We start from the raw sequence: 20,170 nt of genomic DNA, 5'->3' as shown, positions 1-20,170 counted from the left end.
AAGATACACTGAGTAGATGGAATGTATGGTTAGAGTGGAAGGTTCTAGAAGCTGGAGGGACCAAAAAAGTTCTCTTGCAAAAGGTAGTGTTTGAATTGAGTCCCAACGGAAGCCCAGGGGTTCTCAAGAGGTGGAAGAGAATAGGAAGAGCCTTGATTGTAGAAAGGACCTGTATCCTAGGTTTAGGTGACCTCAGAGGTCCCTCCTAATTCTAATATTCAATGTTTCATCAAGCTCAACCCCAGAAGGTTGGCTCCATGTAATGAGTCATTCTGACCACAGAAATTTATGAAGTGTGTTGTCTTACAAAAGGTGGAAGCATCTTTTGATGGGTAGAAGTGTTAGGACCTGCCACAGTGAAGGGTTGCAGATGAAGTCAGAGAAGTTACTCTCATCCAAAGCAGGAGATTGTTTTTTGTGGTGATGGCTAGAGTCTTCTGGATCATAGGCTGTATTGAAGTGGTTCATAGCTCCAGACATCTGAGAACTGCTGGCCTAAAGTATAGCTATTCTTGCTGTGCTTTGGAAACCTGTCTCTGCGGCCTATTTTTATAAAGGGTTAATCAAGTTTATAGTTAAGTGACTTTCTTTTTGGTAAGTGAAGGAATCCCCTAAGGCTTTGGACTGATGCTTGCTGGGAAATACATCTGTAAGTGCTAATTTGGATTTCTTTTTTTTTCCAATACTGCAGGACACAAACCACTCCCTTTGTCTGAGTGACTTGAGCCTCAAATCCAAGGATTCTGAGCTACGAGAAAATTCCAATACAGTAAGTGTAATTTATGTCTGTAGAGATGTGTGGGACTGAGATCAGTGTCAAAAACAAACAAACAAAAACAATAGTATTGGCCTTCCTCTGGACTTGGTTGATCTTCTTACTTTCATCCTGGCTATTTGCTTGTTCTCCTCTTGGGTTGCCAGGGCATTGTCTCAAAGGCAGGCTTCTGTGATTTGGGGTTCACCCTCTTCCAGATAATTTAGAACATTTATTCAGCAGATATTTGTAAAGGCCTACTAAGTGCTGGGTATCTTATATGACTGGGTGCTTTTTAGTGATTGGTTTTTGTGAAACTGTGTTAAAGCAAAGCTTTGACCCCACAGTTCCTCTAGAGGAAAACCATTCTTTGCTTCAGTCTGATAGCTCTAATGTGCTCTGTTAGGATTAGGAAATGTTCTCACCATCCCAGTGAATGACTTGACAAATCTATGCCTTTAGTCACTGCTTATATAGACCGTTTGGTACAGTTCTCAGAATTATACCAAAGTCATTCTTCTCTTTGAAGACCTGATTCTTTGGGTAATTTTTTTCCCCATTTGAAGAAATCATATGGAATGGCAATGGGCCAAAAAAAATTAATTCCCATTGATGAGCCTTCTGGTGATGAAGCTCTGCCCATTGCTGGGCTTAGCTGCCAGACTTATGAGCCTCTGTGTCAGACCTTATTAGTCAGACCTGTCAATATATGTGCTTTCTTGGCACAGCTTGAAGAGCCCACTGTTCCTCAACAGAGTGATGCTTCGCCACGTGTGGTGTGATACAGAATAAGTAGGAATTAACAAGATTGAAGGTATTCAAGTAAACCGATGGTCTTGATGACCTTGACTCAGGGATTTGAAAGAAGGGAGTCAGTACTGGGTAGGAGGTTAGACTTGATGCTGAGATACCTGAATATCTTGGATTCCAGTGTCTGCTTATAATCTCTCAATCATCTTAAGTGGCCCTAACTAGGGCTTTGCCTTATTGAAGAATGTTCTGGAGCCCTGAGGCCCCCAGGTAGGGTGCTGTGGTTTAAGGATGTAATAGGCACTAGACTGGCAACACCCCTCTTCTACAACAACTCCCTCGTAGAAAAGGTCTACTTCTCCCTGCCAGATTGCCTAACACTGATAAGCTCCTTCTTGATTAATGAAGGTCATAGGAACAATGAAGCCAGTCTGGTGCGTGGAGATCCCTGGCAAAGAGACAAGAGAGCGATTGATTTCCACTATGTATCTGGAAGACATGAGAGTGCTACAGAAACCTAGGGTAGGCTGTATGGTGGAAAAGTTGGGACCCTACTCCAGGTCTAGAACATGATGACAAAACACTCTTGCTCATGAGATACAGAAAGACTAGTGGACTGGAAATTTGCAGACCCTGTTTTGCTCTGTGCTTTGCCATTAATCTATATAAATATAGGCAAGTTCCCCAGTAATGACTATAGGTTTAGTGCTAGAAAGCACATCAAAGATCATTTAGTCCATCTTGCTGATTATACAGAGGAGGAAACTGACCCACAGGGGAAGAGTAACTTCCTCAGGCCACAGAGATGTGGTAAGAGACAAAGGAAGAGCAGCTTGGAGTGGAGGGGGAGGAAAGAGAAAGAAGAAGTCCCAAATTAGAATTAAAAGGCAGATTTCCAAACCCAGCTTTCTTTCCACTGTACCCTCCTACTTTCTGCAAAGGTCCCATCTTGCTTCAGAGGGCCATGTTCTTCCTGGGGCTCTGACACATGTAAGTAGGAGGCATTCCTTTTTATTCCCCCTCACATTTTGACATGTTTCCTTTCCTAGACACATGGCCAAGACCTTAGCACAATTTCACCAGCAATCATCTTTGAATCAATGTTCCAGAACTCCGATGATCCTACAATCCAGGAAAACAAGCAGACAGGTTTGTTCCCTAATTGAGCATGAAGTTGTCATGAGGGTAGTCCAAATGCTTAGCGTGGGCCCTCTAAGGTGGGGTCTGTCAGTTCACATGACCTCACTGATCTTTTTCAAAAAGACGAGGATTTTTGAAATTTTCATCCCTGTAGCTGTGATGCTTAAAAAGTCCAGCTGACTTTTTTCTTAAGGATGAAGGAGACTTGCTTTGGGCTTATCATGCCCATCTTTGAGGCAGAGGCAGAGACAGACTAGTTGCCCAGATGGGTCAATGTTACTGGCCTAGATTGGGTTCTTGAAAGAGTCTCCTCTCCAGGGACAGCAGGTTAACTTATTGTTCCTGCTCCAGAAAAGTAGGCTCAGAGGTAAAGGTCTGAGAGGTTCCTAAGCAAAGCTTCAGGACTTGAGACTTTTCTGCTCAAGCAGAGAGCCTCAAATGTCAACTCTGAGGTTTCCAGTAGAATTTGTGGCCTTGGTCACCTTTTCCCGAGGTGAAAAGCAAAAGCTGCCTGAAGACAGGGATACTTTGAGGAGCCATGACTACTGGAGATGCACCAGTCACTGCTCTGTGTGTGTTAGGGGTGGGGGCCGGGAGGTCAGGCCAGGCTTGGGAAACTCAGTGTATACATTCTTATTTCTTTTTCTTGCCAGCTGCCTTGATTGAAAGTTTTAATGGTGATACAGAGTCAGTCACCGCTGTTGCACCCTCCACGGGAGATTCAGCATCTTTATCTCTTCCACTTGTACTGCAGCCTGGCATCTCCGAGCCTCCCCAGTCTGCACTACCTGTCTCTGCGCCGCCCGCTCCTCCTCCTCTGACTGCTCCCTCCATAGGAACTGGTTCCCAGCCAGCTGCATTTGGGACCCCCCCTGCTCTCTTACAACCTCCAGAAGGGCCAGTTGCCCACAGCACACAGTTTGCTGCTAATCACCAAGAGTTTCTTCCGCATCCTCAGCATCCTCAGCCTCCGCAGCCCCTTGTGCCAGGACTTTCTGTCGTAGCTGGGGCTCCCCCAGTAACAGCGGCACCCCCAACCACCACTGAGGCCATGCCAGCTCTGGTTCAGACTCTGCCTCTGGGGGCCACCCCTGTTCTGACGAGTAACCCCACCATCACCATCACCCCAACTCCCAGCACGGCTATTCTGCAGTCCAGCATAGTTATGGGAGACCAGAATTTACAATGGATACTCAATGGTGCAACTGGCTCTCCCCAAAATCAAGAGCAAATTGTGAGTACTAGACACTGAGTTGTATGGATATGTAAAGCATATGGAGGGAATTATACTTGGAGCAGTGGAGTGCTTGAACCCTCAGGGAGGGAGACCTTCCACATCAGCTGTGTAACAAGCTCCTTGAAATTCTGTTGTTGTTGTTGTTGTTGTATCCTTAAAGCTTAGCATGATGCCTAGTATGTAGAAGGTCAGTGTTCATTGACTGAGTGCTCGATCAGCTAGTCCAATTTAATTTTGGGGTGAAAGGTTTAAATAACTTAGTCGAGGTCACAAGGCACAGATTAGTTTGCAAGTCTTAAGTATCAGAGCCGATATGAATCCAGGCTTTTTTAACCTGGTTCTTGCAAGTGTTTTTATGATAGGATGGAAATCTCTGAGAATCTTGTATTAGAAAATTGCAAAGCCAAACAACTTTAAATTTGATTCTAGTTATTGGAAGGAATATCCTGCCTTTGATTTATTCCCTTCACATATAAAATGGCTCTCATGGAATGTTTCCTCTCTGAGGCAAAGCCAGGCTGCTAGAAAAGACCCAGCCTTATACTCATTCCAAGGACCCAGACAACAGCATCTATTGGGTCTTTTGAGAACCATTCTGAAAGTGTTTTTATAAAATGTTTCTGTGGAGAGGCCTGTTGAAGCCCCCTAGTTCCATCCTTCCCTGAATCCATCCCTGATAAGTGGTTTTCCCATCCTGCTTGACTTTCAGTATTATTAGCCAGCTGGTGCCCTCACAGTGAAAATTCAGAAACACAGATGAGCATGGCCTCCAATCAGGAGCTGGTGTGGAAAGGGCTGCCTTCTTTGTACATCTATCTTGTTTTGATCATCCTAATTTTGATTTTACTTTGTTTTTCAGCAACAGGCCTCAAAGGTGGAGAAAGTGTTTTTTACCACTGCAGTTCCCGTCACTGGTAGTGCAGGTAAGTCAACTGCCTCTTTCCTTCTAGAAAAAGTATACCCTTGAGAACATGTGTGATTGACTTGTTGGCTTAGCCAGCTTTGCAGTTTTATCATATTTTATTAGCATCACTCAACTTGACATTACATCCTGCTTGCTTATTAGAAGGTAAATGTTCTTTTTCTGTGCCTTTACCTTTGTAATTTTGAGTTTTATGATAGAAACAAGTTCTTTTTTTGTCAGAGCTAAAAAATTATGAATCTTGGTTGATTGTTGAGAGAAGGGAAACTGTGAGCTCTTTTGCCTCTTTTCTAGTTTCTCTGGGAATTAACACCTTAGTCCTTAGATCTCCCTTCCCCATCAAGCCTAGCTAAGGATGTACCCACATCAGACCTTGATCTTAATTATTACTGTTAGTTCTTAAATGATGGAGCATTTTGCTATGTATATTATGAGATGTATTTTATATGTTATCTCCTTTGATCTTTTTAACAGCTGTGTGAGCAGATATATGTAACATTCACATCTCATTCCCTGATTCCCCTAGTGAGGGAGAGTGCTTGCCTAAGGTTATATTGGAGTTAGGAGTAGAATTCATGACTGGAACCTGGGTTTCTTGACTTCTTCCTGGCCAGGGCTCTTCCCACTTCCCCTGCTGTGTCTTAAGATCATAACCACCTGCTTCCACAACACTCAGCCCGAGAGAGACTAACTTTTTAGTTGCAGAGAAGACTGTCTTACATGTGTAGAGGCAGTTTTCTTTGTTTTTTTGTTTTTTTCCAATACCTGTGAAATCACAGATCAAAAAAAAAAAAAAAAAATTCCCCAAAACAAGAAGCAGCAGCAGGGCTACAGTTGAAACCAGGTTTCCAAATCCAGCACTTGAGAAAGTTCTTAGCCTTTTTGTGTCTTTTTAAAGAATTTAATGAAGTCTGGGATAGCTTCTTCTCAGAAAGAAGGTGGTTACCTTTTGGTTTTCCCATCCAAATTCATGGACCCTCAATGCTTGAGGTTTCTGGAGCCCAAGTTAAGATCCCCTGTTCCACGCTCTCCTCTCCACTAGAGCGGAGACCATTCTTCCCCTTTGCTCTTTCCCAGGGAGCTCCGTGCAGCAGATTGGCCTCAGTGTTCCTGTGATCATCATCAAACAGGAGGAGGCCTGTCAGTGTCAGTGTGCGTGCCGGGACTCTGCCAAGGACCGGGTTGCTGGCAGCAGCAGCGGCAGCAGCGGCAGCAGCAGCAGCAGGCGGAAGGGCTGCTCTTCACCGCCTCCTCCAGAGCCCAGTCTTCGGGTCCCTGATGGCCCATCCCTCCACTTACCCCCCCAGACTTTTTCCTCCTCTTCTGCCCCATTGTCATCATCATCCTCATCCTCATCTTCCTCCTCCCCTTCTGGCAACCGGAGCAGACAGGCAGAGAACCCCTCAGACTCTCAGACTGAGTCATTAAGTGCCATGGACGTATCAGAGTTCCTGTCCCTCCAGAGCCCGGACACCCCATCCAACCTGATTCCCATTGAAGCACTACTACAGGGGGAGGAGGATATTGGCTTGACCAGCAGCTTTGCTAAATGAAGCACCCTTGGCTCGCTCACTTCTAAGAAGGATGACGAGCGGGGCTACAAGAACAAATGGCCTCTTCATATGGGGGCCAGGAATTTGAAGGATGAAGAGGTTTGCTGTTGGGAAGTCATACTTCTCAGACATCATTTCTTTATTCCCATCCCAGGGATGTCCATTTTAAGGAACCTATCTTTGGAGAAAAAAAAAAAAAAAAACCAACAACAAAAAACAAAACAAAACAAAAAAACAAACAAAAAAAAAAAAGCTAAGTTATAAATGAACTATTTTGGCTGCACTGTATGTCACTTTTGCTTATTGTCATGTGAACATGGAAATTAAGGTTACTCGTATGCATAAAATTTCTAAATTGAAAGGGGTGTGGTTTCCATCAATCTTAGATTATTACTTGTATTGGGACTTTTGCAGTTTTGGCAATGTAGTCTCATTACAGCTCCTGAGGTAGATTTGAGACTCGGCCACAAACTGAAATGTAGGCCAGTGATCCCTAAGAGGGGGAAAAATGGTAGTAGAGGAAGAAGCCATGTGTGTTGGTTAGGACCCAAGAGTGGTTGGTATGGCAAAGGTGCCTCAGGGAAGGCTGAGGCCAGTGGCTGCAGAGAGTACAGGGACCTGCTGTTTGGGGTGGGGCCCAGGCAGGACACTGGTTTGTGCTAAGTGGAAGACCAGCACTAGGATGTAGTGTTTTCAGAATGGACATTAGCAAGGTGGTCACGGTTTCTATGTCTCCTTGGCTCTTCCAGGATCTCTTTTGTCTATTGGGAGCTGTAGGTTGTGGTGCCTTTCAGGGAGTGAAAGGATCCCTGTTTGTACCTTAGAGCTGGACACCATGTTTGGTATAGAATCTCTCTGCTGACTTTTCGCCCTCTCTCTCGGACCACTTCATCTTTGCAGAGCAAAGATGGGCTGACTTTGTCAGAATGAGGTGAAAGTTGAAGGAAGTCTTCAGAGAGGAGTGAAGTTGCCTGGACAGGCTACCCTAGTTGGGATCCTGGTCCAGCAAATCAGCTGCTTCCTGTCTGGTTTTGCCCTGTGTCCTTACTAATGCAAGCGAGTATAATTTCTCTGTTGACATGTGCAACATAGCTTAGTAATTTGATATGAAAACTATGATCTTCTAACCTACTCAGGGTAAAGTAAAGCAAAAAAAAAAAAAAAAAAATCCCCCCTACCACCAAAAAGCCTGAAGTGTTGCAATAAGGTGTTTCTCCCTCCCTCCCCCCCCGCCCCAATTTGGAATGTTTTGTTATGTTGCATTATATAAAAAAAGAAAAAAAAAGAAAAAAAAATTTTGATCTTTATAGAATTTTATTCACTTCTCTCTGGCTAAGGCTCCAAGTCATTTCATTTAAGAACAGTATCTTATAGTTTTTGTTGTTTTATGTCAAAGGGCTCTAATGACTTAGTCATAAGAGCAGTAACATCTTTGCCCATAAAATTCAGAAAGTAGTTCCACAGGCTGGACCTTCTGCCTCCTCTATAGTCCTTTTCCTTCTTGTTTCCTATTTGGAGGGAATAGGATGTCCCATGAGCCAGATGCAGACCCCACGTATTTAAGCCAAGGATAGCAAAGAGTTTTATCTAATTCCTTTTTCCAAGGGCTTGAATTCCTCATTGACCCCTAGCCATCAATGACCACAAAGACATATTTTGCCTCTTTCATTTCCCAAGCCAGCATTCAGGGACAGCCATGTAGATGCCTGAAACAGTCAGTTTTATCTCTGAGCTTCAGGCATCCTTATCCGGATGTTCAGAGATTCCCTGCCCTTTTCCCCCCATCTCTACTCCACCCCAGAAAAGGTAGTTATTGTTCTGAGGAGAAAGATAGGTTTAACCAGTAGGAATTATTTCCCTTTCTAGAACAAGGAAGCAAAGGCTGCTCAAAAGTTGTTGAAAGGGGTAGATGCAGTCTTATCTTCTAGAAGAGAGGGGCTGCCTTTTATTGCAGTGTGGTACATTCAGTAATATTTTGTGTATAGAAGTATCAATAACTTGATTGCAGTAGAGAGGCTTCCTTGAAGGAGCTGAATCTTTGCTATCTTTGCAACTGTCCATGTTGTTTTATTGACAGCTCAAAGACCTACATGCTCTACACATGCAAACACACAAACCCCTTTTACAATTGGGAATATCCTGTTCAGGTCCAGGAGGGTGGGGGAGGAGCTGCAATGCACTAGGCTGCACCTTCCCATCCCCTCTGCATCGGAACAGAACTAGCTCCTTCTCCAATAAGATTCTGACTCATTGACATTTCAGGCCTGGACCCAGGAAGGTTAAAGAGGCATATTTGGAACTGCCCCTTTTGATAATCACAGCATAATTCTATCGATGGTTTTCTAGATCCCAGCTCCTGAGACTGTCAGACAAAGGACCACCTGAGCAGAGGAGGAGGGTAAAAAAGCCACACGCTGTGGTTCTGATGAACAGACCTTTCTAGTTGAACAAGTTAAGGGTTTTGTCTCTTGATGACGATCTTAGGATTTGGTCCAGCAGGTATGGAAACCTCATGATAATTAAACAACAAGAGGTTGTCCAGTTTATAGCGATCAGAGCTTTGAGATCCATTCAACTTTTGATAAATCAGGAATTCCCTTAAAATGATAGTGAAGATGAGCAGAATCATGAGGCAGGGCCATTCCCCTGGGAGGATGGTCTTCTGTTCCAGTCTCTTCAGCTTCCTGTGGATGTAAAAGAAACTTCCTTGTCTACATAAACTGTGGGCTACGCATCCTCTCCAAGTTAGGCTCCTAACAAGGGTAGGGTGGCAAGCTCAGAGTTGGATTGAGACCAGAAAGACCCTTTGGTGGGGGTTTGGTTTCTTAAATTGGTGAGACTGGGGTCCCTATGGAGACTGCAGAGGTACTGTAGGCCTCCTGGCCTGCAAAGGTAATTTAGGCATGCCTTATCTCACTGCTTCTTTGGTAATTGTTTAATGCCACAAATTAGAGTTTATGGGCTAAGGTGGTTGGCAAGGAAAGTTGGCCTTGGCGGGTGCCACCAAGCTGCCTTAAACTGTGTTCTCAAGTTGGACTGTGCTCCAGATTCCAGTCCAGAGGACAGTTGGTTCTCAGAGGTTTTGTGTGTGTGTGTGTGTGTGTGTGTGTGCGCGCGCGTGCGTGTGTGTGTGCCCATCCATGAAGAGTCTCCTTCTGGAATAAGCAAAAAAGGGGGAGGGGATATGATGAGGAGAGGCCTCCTGGCTCCTCCTCGTATGGCTTCACAGCCACTTACCTCCTGGGGAACCACTGGTTTGGTCACTAGGGTTGGGGTTATTTATTCAGTTCTGCCTTTTCCAGAAGGAGTTCATGGTACATAAGAAAGGAGATAGGAAGTGTAGAATCCTCAAGGGGTCAGAGGACTCCAGCAAAGGAACCTCTAGGTGTGCCTATGGCTTGGAGGGTCAGAGTGAGGACCTACAGACTGGTTTGGAATAATGGAGGCTAAGGTTTCATTGGAGAGACTTGGTACAATGCTGAATGTTTCCAGAGAGATGAGTTTGCAGAACCTCATACTGGTATAGTAAAGAAATAATAAAAATTAAAAAGCACTTTAGGTTATGTTATCCTTAACCCGATTGCTGCAATTTCTTTTGTATATATATTTTCCATAAAGTTTTATTTTTTTTTCTCTGAGAAAATGGAGGCGTGAAGAGAACAGCACTTACCTTGGTGCAATACTTGTAGTTTGGTGGATGTTACCCCACGCAGACCTTGCCTTGGCCTGGGCCCAAGCTCGGTGTTGCTCAGTTCCACAATTCATGGTGCCCTGTCTGTAAGGAAACACTATTATGCATTCCTAGCAACTAACTACGAAATCTATGCAAACCCTCTTCCTGTTCCCTGGGCTGAAAGGGAGGAGAGGGGCTCTCCTCTGAAGAGCTGCTACTCATCACTTTTCCCTTGGCCTGTTTGGAAATCATCCCCCTACACAGACACATCCTCTTTTCAGCTGCAGTTCATTGTCTTTCTCCTGCCCTGGGAGAGCAGTGAGAAAAGCCTAAAGGGAAGGGACAAATTGGTCTTTGGGCAGAAACTTTGCACCTTCTAGATTTTTATATTGGCAATCAGGGCCATTGTCTTGTTATAAAGACTCCTATTGAGTCAGGGAATTCATTGAGTTTTTGTAACTGCAGCAGCACTGTTAAATGTCTTACTGGACTTCCAATCACAAATATTTGTATTGAGGAAGAAGGAACCATTCCCAGCTCTATGAAGTGTAGTTGTCCTCTTCCCTCCTCTTACTCCACAAAAAGAAACTCCCTCAGCGTTCATTGGCTCCAGTAAACTGAGCTGTAGTGTTAACCTCAGGCCTGTAAGGTGATTTATCCAAAGTGTGGGATAGCTCTTAATCCCTCAATTTCATCATCTCATTGGAAAGTCATTCAAATGAAAAGTTTTAAAGTCCAACCAAAATGGAATGTTCCCCTTAGAGCAAATATCCAAGTGACTTCTGCTGAGTAAGCTAAGGAGCTAACCCTTCCTCAATTTGAGCAAGGGAGGGGGAGAGCAAGAGGAATGATACCTATATTTCTGATTGGTTAAGTCTTCATTTGGAATGTTCCCTTTGACATATTTGAAGGGAAAATTTTCCCAGTGTGATCCATAGTTTTTAAGGTGATGATTGTGGGCTGGGCTAATCCTAATTTTTAGTATTTTATCTCACTGTATCTCCTGTTCTACAGTTGGATTCTGTCTGCACTGAAAATGCAAATTAAACTGGATATTGATGTCAGAATGTATGAAGTCTAAGCTCTTGTTCTTGTCTCCAGATTTCTAAGCCTAATCTGTTATGTTCCCAGCAGTCTGCTGGGCATATTCTACTTCTAGTCCTTTAAACTCAATACAGCTTCTGCTGTTGTTACAAGGAACTTTTTCATGGGACGTTTTTTTTTGGCAGAATCAGACTGGGCTTGGGGGTAGGTGGTGGGATGATGTGGATGTTTTTTGTTTTTTTTTTCAATATCCTTGTTACTCCCAACTGTGGTAAAGTCACCATTTTCTCTTGACCGCTTTCCTTTTCTGTCCTTGTGCCTGCAGCTCTTTCTGCCTGACTCAACCACTCACATCCAGTGTTGTAATATCCTGGAAAGAGTAGCAGGTTCTTGGAGGTGGGGGGTGAGGACTCCTAGCTCCTGTTTGGGAGGTCAGGAGGAGGCCTTCTGCTGTGATCCAGCCTACATCATCTAACCAGGCGCTGACACTCTATTGTTTTCACTTCTGACACACTTATCATAGGCCCCAGCTTTCCATCATGGTTTTTAAAATCCTGGATATCAGTTTTATTAGGATTATGTAAATGTCTATATCAAAGGAATTTATTTAAATATGAAACATGGGAACAACTGACTTCCACTGAGCAATGTGAAAATGTTAGTTACAGGTTCAGTACTTCCAAAGGAAGAACCCTCCAAACCCAAAAAACCGAGTACATATGAATTTGTATTTTTGAAGAATGTGAAATAATGGTGTTTGCTTAATTGCTCATTTTGTATAAAGTTAATATTGTACTTTACAAATCTGCTAAGAAGTGGAAATTTAACTTTTTGGAACTGAAAAAAAAAAAGCAATATTAAATACTAATGAAATCCTAATTAAATGCTTATTTAAATTTGATAGTGTCAGTGGCATTTTTTCACTTAAGTGATAGTCTTCCAAATCCTGCCTCAGTCACATTGTTGAAAGTTTAAAGGTCTCTACCAAGTAAAACTTGCCTTTGTCTGGGAGGCATCAGGAGCACTTAATTAACCAAGCTGTTTCAGTTTGGAGGCTGAATAATAGTAAGTGTCCTCCACCTCTTAGATTGGGGGCTTGTACCTCCCACACAGAAGGGAACTCCTCCAGCTACTGATAATGAGGGTTTGGGGCTGGTGATGAACACAAGAGAATGGGATAGTTTATGAGGCAGTGGTTTGATCCCAAGTGATTAACTCATTGGAGGGTGGGAATAAGTAGAAATCCTATCTCATTTCAAGTGTGTATGAACATCACTTCCAGGAGGGTGGGTACACAGGTTGAAACCAGTACCTTTGATTGTGAGATTCGTCTCGTTCCCTCAGTGGTCCAAAACCATATTTTAGATCTTCAGATCAGTTATATCTCTAGGCACTTATGGTAGAAGTTGCAAAAGTGCCCCTGAAAGCATTTTCCCTGCTTCCCCCACCCCCACCTCCACTCCCACCCCCTTCTGGTAAGACTTCTAGAGGGACAGCCTCGGCCTTTTTGTAACTGCCATATCCCTTCCCCAAGTGGAGGATGGGAGGACATGGCTGAGGAGGGAATACTGGAGATGGAAGAGTTAAAACCTAGGTTTTAAAACTAAGAGTCTTTGTTCTGGGAGATAAGGCACTCTTAAGTGAGATTATTTTGGCCAGGATTCTCTCCCCTTACTCAACCCCAAGTTACCTATAATCATTACATTATCTTTTCTATATTCACCCATCTTCCAAACTTGTGCTTCTGTTGAGGACATCATGGATCTTTTCAGAAGTCGCCATTTGAGTTTTCTCCTTCCACTCATCCAGTTCTCCCTCTGCGACCCTCCCAGCCACGCTGGTGGCTCAGTTTCCATCCTCATTCGTGCTCTGGTTATTTCTCACGGGGATTCCACGCTTCAAGAAGCCATCCTCCATACCGCTGCCCCCTAAAGTACTCCGAGCCCTAGTGCTTCCCTACTGAAGCAGTCCAGCTTCAGCTCATCCTTTTAAAATATATTTTTGTGTAAAGTGTTTAAAAGTATGTAATTTGATACAAGAACATAGCAATACAATTTTTCAATATTACCCGGTCTTAAAATTAAGTGTCCATTTTATCAAATATTTTACCCCTCTCCCAAATAGTCGAGCAAAAACAAAACAAAAAACAAAAACGCCCATGTTGGCCACATCCAGAAAAGCGCATGCATATAATTTGTGACTGAATGTACAGAGACCGGGAAGGGACTTAGCATTTCTGTAGCGCCAGGACTCTACGCATGTCTGTCACGACGACCCTGTGGGGACTGGGGCTGTTAGCCCCATTTTACAGCTTGAGGTAACGGGCCCTGAGTGACTGAGGCAGCTTGTATAGGGAGCTCTTCCTGACTCAGGCCCCGTGCTCTGGGCACTGCACGTCGTGGGCTTAATTTCCCTCCTTATCCGGGTATTTACTTGATTTTTTTTTTTTTTGATGGGTTATTCAAACAAAAAAGTCTGGAAACCCCTGGTTTAGAATTGCCCCAGAAACCCTGCAAAGCCGTTCCATGGCACACACAGGAGAATACCGTCCCTGCCCTCCGGGACCTTGGACTGCCCTTGGGGAAAGGGATGAATGGGGGAAGGAGAGCCCTGCACACGCAGGGGGAAGAAAGACGGTAAGGGAGGGTTGGCTCCCTTCTGGGAGGGGAGGGCCCCCATCCGAGGATGCTTCCAGCATGAGAGCTCTCGAGGGCGAAGAGGTTTCTACGGCGTGGTCGGAGTGGTGGGGAAGGGGTTCGGACAGCTCCGGGATCGCGTGGCCCTAGACCCCGAGCTGCCGTCTCTGCGGGAGGCCGCGGGAGAGAACGGCGTCGTTCGGGAGGGGAGAATCTGGCGGGGGGCTTCCTGCCTTTGGTCCTAGGCCCTCAGCCCTCCCCCTGTAACGCGCTGGCACGGGACTTTCCGGAGGACGCGCTCTGGACGTCCCGGGCAGGTCACCTCACCCGTCTGCCCCTGTTTCTCAGCTATCAATGGGGATAATTACTAACGGGGGTTGTGAGGATGAAATGAGACAATATTGGCTAGGTGCTTAGCAAAGCGCCGGGTGCTGGTCCCTCCTTCCACGTCCAGCGACTCGCCCAAGCTACAGCGCTCTCTAAAACCCGACTCCCCACGATCCGATTGGCTTTGGCCTGGCCCGCCCCGCCCCGCCCCTGACGTCGGCCCCTTTAAGGCGGCGCAGGCAGGATATGGGACGTTACGTCACTTCCGCCCGGAAGTACTTCTTTGCCATGGGCCCGGTCCGGACGCCTCCGCCTGCTGTGATGGGAGCCGTGGAGGCTGCAACCATGGGGTTGGGAGAGGGGTCTCTGGCCCACAGAGTCGGCTGTCTCTTGCCCTCCGGACCCGGGGCCCGGCTCCTGCAGCTGCCTCGGTGTGTCGCCGACCCTCCTGTCGGCCGGACCCCGGGCTCTGGGAGAGACCTGGAAGGTGAAAGAGGAGGGGGGCGGAGCTGTGGTGAGAAGTACGCCGCGAGGGGGGGGCGGCGCTTGCGCTGCCGTGCTGGGAGGAAGGCGTGAGGGAGACTGGGGAAATGTCCTCAGAGCACCAGGCCGCTTTGGGGCGCATTGGTTGCTTGATGTTAGGGAATATGAACTGCTTTTCCTTGATGGGGGCTTGTGTCGCTGCGGGGGGGGGGGAGGGTCGCAAGCGCTTCCGGAGCTGAGGTGGGCGTGGTATGAGCTTTGGCGCTGGGCCACCGGGAGGTGCTTGCGCCGTCTCCCTTCGTGGGCGGGGCAGCGCAGGCGACTGTTGGCCCTTGACCCACCTCTCCCCTCGCCCTCTGTTTGCTTTCCCAGGCTGGTCGGAAGCGCTGTCGGCCGCTGTGAGCGCGCTCCGCGCAGGCGGGCTGGTCGCTGTCCCCACGGACACCCTGTACGGCGTGGCCTGCTCGGCCTGCTGCTCCGCGGCCCTCGGGGCGGTGTACAGCCTCAAGGGCCGCTGCCAAACTAAGCCGCTGGCCGTGTGCCTGGGCCGCGTGGCCGACATCTACCGGTGAGTGTGGAACTCCTCCCCGCGCCCGCTCCACCCCCTCCTCTCTCCTTCCGAGAGCCTCGGAGGCGGGAGCCCCGCCTGGGGGGGAGGGGGAGTGCAGTCGCGGACCGCGTGACTCCCCACGAGCCTTTTCATTTACCCAGTTTCTTCAGCTGTAAAATGGAGCCCTTGCCTCCCAAGAAGGGGACTAATGAAACGGGGCACTATTTGTAAAGCACCTTACAAACCTGAAAGGTTTTATATGTGTATGGTAGCTTGTTGTGAAGGTTAGACTGCAGCTGCAAAGCGCTAGTCAGTGCCAGCCGTGGGGGACTCTGCTCGTTTTGTCAAACATGCTTATCTCCCTGCTGCGTTGTCTGTTGAACAATGAAATAAAGTTTCTCTCCTCAAAGCCCTCACAGTTGTGACACCTCAGAATGGGTGATGTGCCCGAAGTTAAAGAGGGGCAATGTTCGAAGGCGGGATAACTGCAGGGACTTACTGTTTCCGGGTTAACGACTTTCCTTCTAGCTTTATTGATTTAGGCATAAGGACTAGACCCTGACTTCACGGGTAGAGGGCCCTTCTGACAGGAAACTTTACCATAACTAGGGCCCTAGCGTGGCCTTGAACCCTAAGAAGCCAAATTCCGGGATCACGGGCAGCCTGTGTCAGGCCTGGGTTTGCACCTGCCTTCTGGGGCTGCTTCGAAACACATTCTTTCCCCCCCAAGGCTGGGCTTCAGTCATCCTGTCATGTAATTTTTGCAAAAACGTTTTCTGTATTTGAAATGGATAGTTTTGTGAGTGAATGATTGAAACATTAAGTGCTTACTACGGACAAAGCATGGTGCTAAACAACATACAGACAGAAAAGTAAAACATCCCCTGTTCTCATTGACTTACACTCTATTGGAGGAATGCACATACATGGAAAAGTCAGGTTCAAGTCCCGTGAAACGGTTCTTCGGGCACAGTAACAAGACATGGCAATGTCTCCTCTCAGTCTCCACTGGCAAAGGCAAAGGTGTTGGCTGGAACTGGCTGCTTCCTGCCTTTAGTGTCATGCTGCCCTAGCTGGTTACTAGTCCCAAGAACAGTAGGTGGTTGGCAGGGATGATTGTCACCTACTCCACAGGAGAAAAAGAGAAGTACAACTGGTGTCTTAGGGAGGTGCTGCCACCCCAGGCCTCCTCCTGTGCTTATCTAAGTCTTTCGGTAGCACTTGGTCCGCCACTTGGTCCGCCGTGGTTTCGGGAGTGATGAGGAAAACAGGACTCTTCTACACAATGATTTCTTAACATTAACTCACATTTGGCCCCCAGAAAAAGTTTTTTATGAAGGAAATAAAGATTTTAGCTGAACTTTGAAGGATAGACAGGTTTCAGCAGTAGAGAGGGTGTTTCACACATAAGCATGAAAAAGAAGTTGGCCATGAGTGACACCAGGCTACAAAGGACTTGAAGTGACAGACTGAGGGCTGGAGGCAGCCCAGACTCCGAAGTTAGGGGCCAAAGACAGACGTCATTCAGAAGAGAGGCTGGATCTGAGTGGCTGCTGTCAGCCTTTATGTGCTTTAAGGCTTTGTGCCACGTGGTAATCCTGGGCAGACTTGCCATGACTGCTGAACTGGGCTCTTTTTCTTACTCAGGTATTGCCGGGTAAGAGTTCCTCGAGAGCTCTTGGAGGACCTGCTGCCCGGTCCTGTAACCCTGGTAATGGAACGTTCAGGAGAACTCAACAAGGACCTGAATCCTTTCACCCCAGTAAGTCATATAACTGAAAAGTATAATCTGTGAAGAGACTCGAATTACTTTATTTAAACCAGCTCTGTACTCACCCATTTTACAGATAAGGAAACTGAGAACCACAGGTTACATGGCTTATAGTGAATTTATAGCAGAGCAGGAACTAGAGCACAGTGACACCTGGCTGAGGCTCTTTCCACGGCTCTCTGCTGCCTCATGTTCCTTCTCTCCATCAGTTTTCTTAATGATTCAGGATCTGACATTTGTTTTCAATATTTTCTTGAGCTTTTGCCAGCCTCAGGCTTTTTTTTTTTCTTTTTTCCCCCCCTAAGGCTGGGGTTAAGTGACTTGCTCAGGGTCACACAGCTAGGAAGTGTTAAGTGTCTGAGACCAGATTTGAACGGGTCCTCCTGAATTCGGGGATGGTGCTCTTATCTATTGTGCCACCTAGCTGCCCCTAGCCTCGGGCTTCTTGACTGAAGTATTTCTTTTTGCCAAATAGCTTGTAGGTATTCGGATACCTGATCACGCCTTCATGAGAGATCTGGCTCAGAAGTTCTCTGGCCCCCTTGCCCTCACCAGTGCCAACATTAGCTCGCAGCCAAGTTCATTGAATGTTAAGGTAAGTTGTCACTGTATGCTCCCTCGTTCCCTCACTTCTACCCTGTGAACTATCATTTGGTTTTACTAGATTATCAGTCATGAGAGAGCCTGGACTGAGATAATTAAGTCATCTTCCCCTGGCTCTGTGACCACAGGAAATGTCACTGCTTCTCTTTATGGATTAGAATCATAGGTCTACAAGTGGAAGGGATTTAGAAAACAGATCTAGGGAGATTGTGTCACATAGATACTGTGTGATAAGCCTGAGGTTTGAATTCAAGTCCTGTAACTCCAACTTTACTTTCCACTTTGAAGCTTCTATGTATTCCATATTGAGTAGAAAAGAAGCCATATCTTGTCTCTTCTTTCTTCAGGAGCAGAACCAGATTAATGCACCCGTGGGTGATTTCCCCCTTTCCCCAGGAATAAATTAGGTGAAAAACATTAAAAGAGATTCTAGCCTGAAAACCAAATAGAGTGACACTTATAGCTTATGCAACCTTTTTGTACTTTCCTGTGCTTCATTTCTATAAATCTTCTCAAACTTTTTCTATTGCTCATATTTGTTTCTTATAGCACAGTAATATACTTTCCATTCACATTCAGAATTTGTTTAGCTATTCCCCAGTAGAAGCATCCCAGTATCAAACAGTTTTCAAAAGTATTTCTTTATAATGCTGTAATGTTGTAAAGGTACCTCAGACTGTGCTTATCTGTGCTGTGAGAATGATTTTTCCACTAGTTTTATGGAAGAGAGATGATTAAATTCAGTGTTTGTGTAGAAGTTCCTGAAGGTGTCCTTCTCTTGGCCACTTTGTTCTAGTTTACTTTTGGGAAAATAGTATAAACACTTGCTCCTTTTTCATCTGCAGATTTGAGGAGTTGGTCATCTTGTGTCCCTTTCATTCCTACTTTCCCCCCATTATTTCCCTTGAGGTTCTAGACCCTTTGTTCTTCCTTATAAATTTTGTCTAGTTCTAAAAAATAATTCCTTAGCGGTTTTTTAAAGCATTTTATAAGAGATTTTCTTTGTTCTAACACAGCAAAAATAAGCTACAAGGATACAGTGGCACTTAATTTCTAGAAGAAACTCCTTATTTTTTATTTGATCCTTAAGTCATCAAGCTGTAACCTCTCTCTTGACATCCAAACTCTTAGATGCCCACAAATCTAAGCCTACAGACTAACTAGGATTGGGATGTTTTATGCCTCCTTAGCATTTTAGCTTAGCTTAATGACTGAATCTGTAAATTAATTTAGGCTAAATACTTACATTATGTTGTGATTTTAATTTTTCTTGTAATATCAGTCTAATACCTTTTATGGTATTTGCATTTATTAGGACTCAGCTTTCTCCCCTCACTCATTTTCCTCTTCTCTGTCCTCCTCTCCCCCTTTCAGAACGGGAAAAGAGTAGAACAGGATTCCCTGGAATGATTCTGGTTCTACATTAATTTGGGTTGTTGCTATGGAAGACATGAACCATTTTAGCAAAATATTATATGGGAGTAAACATCTGTGCACAGCCGCTTCAGGATATGGCCTAAGCAGCTAGACATCTCCCAGTGTAGCACTGAGTTGTAGTAAACAAACCATTTAAGTGTTTGCCCTTTTGGAGTGTTATTGTAAAGAACATTGGGAGTGTTCTGCCCTGACTTCATTTGTGCTATCTTTAGGAATTCCAGGATCTCTGGCCTCATTTGTCCTTAGTCATTGACGGAGGACCGATTGGAGATATGAAAAGCCCTGAATGTCGACTTGGCTCCACTGTGGTAGACTTATCAGTGCCTGGAAAGTACAGAATTATTCGACCAGGCTGGTATGTTTGTTCTCTCAGGACAGTGTGAAACTTATGGCTTAGGCATTTGGGGTTGTATGAGAGTCTGCAGGTATAAAACAGACTTTGTCCTTTGTTGTTTCCTCTAGTGCACTGACACAAACTGCAGCCATTCTCCAGAAGAAGTACGGCTTGGTTCCTTCAGAAGAGCCCTGCTCATGAAAAGAAAGGAGGAAATTACAAGGACTAAAACTGGGCACTGTGTGTCTGTCAACTGGTGTGACCTTGTTTAATGAGGTCATTGGGACCACTTCTAAAGACTTCTGCCTTTTTGAGTTTTGGAGCTCCCAAGGAAATTATAAGTTCCTGAGAACAGTCTTGTTCTGACATTGGAATAAATGGTTTACTTTTGGGAAAATGGTCTTAGCATTTGCTTCTCTTTCCTTCAGAGATTTGAGTTCTGGAGAGCTCTCCCATCTGGGTCCTTGGTTGATAGCATGGGCAAGGGGCTTGAGAATGTTAATAGTAACACCAAGCGACCAAAGTTGCTTGGGATTTATTTGCTGCTGGTGTTGGAACTCAAAGAAAAAATCTTAAAAGGCATTGGTTTTGCTCTGTATTACTTCTTTTTTCAAATGAGATACTTATAAAGTGCTTAGTGTAGTACCTGGCTTATGTTAATGTAGTGCCTAGCTCCTAATAGGTTCTATATAAATGCTTATTCTCTTTCCTGCCCTGCCTTTATCTTATCTATATGGATTGTTGGTACTATAAACGGCTAGGAATCCTGTTGTGGGATAGGATGGTGAAGTAAAACCTTACTTGTTTGACTAATAATTAGAAGCCAAGCCTGAGAGATGACCAATATGAGGTTTAGACTTATTAAAAATCAAAGCAGTTATTGTCATCCTCCACTGAAGTCATAGTGTAATTGTTTTCATGGACTCTTGAAGTCATTTTCATCAGTGAGAGTAATC

General features: G+C 45.3%; 2 protein-coding genes across 6 annotated transcripts in view; both read left to right on the top strand.

Annotated features, from left to right (window-relative positions):
* Window positions 1–11,952, top strand: part of MTF1 (metal regulatory transcription factor 1) — a 32,791-nt gene extending 20,839 nt beyond the window's left edge. For 2 of the 4 annotated variants that reach the window (XM_074305203.1, XM_074305202.1), the window contains exons 7-12: window positions 692–769; window positions 1,913–2,026; window positions 2,554–2,653; window positions 3,298–3,878; window positions 4,741–4,804; window positions 5,881–11,952. In XM_074305203.1, coding sequence (XP_074161304.1) covers window positions 692–769; window positions 1,913–2,026; window positions 2,554–2,653; window positions 3,298–3,878; window positions 4,741–4,804; window positions 5,881–6,356 — 1,413 coding nt within the window. In that variant the 3' untranslated portion in view covers window positions 6,357–11,952. The remainder of the gene's footprint in view (window positions 1–691; window positions 770–1,912; window positions 2,027–2,553; window positions 2,654–3,297; window positions 3,879–4,740; window positions 4,805–5,880) is intronic. The other 2 variants (XM_074305205.1, XM_074305204.1) reach the window with 1 other exon arrangement.
* A 2,359-nt stretch (window positions 11,953–14,311) lies between these two features.
* YRDC (yrdC N6-threonylcarbamoyltransferase domain containing) lies at window positions 14,312–19,611 on the top strand. Of its 2 annotated transcripts, none has more exons than XM_074305200.1 (6): window positions 14,312–14,523; window positions 14,892–15,087; window positions 16,717–16,831; window positions 17,316–17,435; window positions 19,093–19,235; window positions 19,343–19,611. In XM_074305200.1, the coding sequence occupies exons 1-6, from the start codon at window positions 14,325–14,327 to the stop codon at window positions 19,413–19,415; spliced, it is 846 nt and encodes a 281-aa protein (XP_074161301.1). In that variant the 5' UTR covers window positions 14,312–14,324; the 3' UTR covers window positions 19,416–19,611. The 2 variants fall into 2 exon arrangements, with proteins under 2 accessions (XP_074161301.1, XP_074161300.1); XM_074305199.1 differs by having other exon boundaries at window positions 14,312–14,550.
* Window positions 19,612–20,170: the final 559 nt, after the last annotated feature.

Source organism: Sminthopsis crassicaudata, chromosome 3 (assembly GCF_048593235.1).
Source record: "Sminthopsis crassicaudata isolate SCR6 chromosome 3, ASM4859323v1, whole genome shotgun sequence".
In the NCBI taxonomy this organism is placed as follows: Eukaryota; Metazoa; Chordata; class Mammalia; order Dasyuromorphia; family Dasyuridae; genus Sminthopsis; species Sminthopsis crassicaudata.
This window is presented reverse-complemented; position numbering and strand designations above follow the sequence as displayed.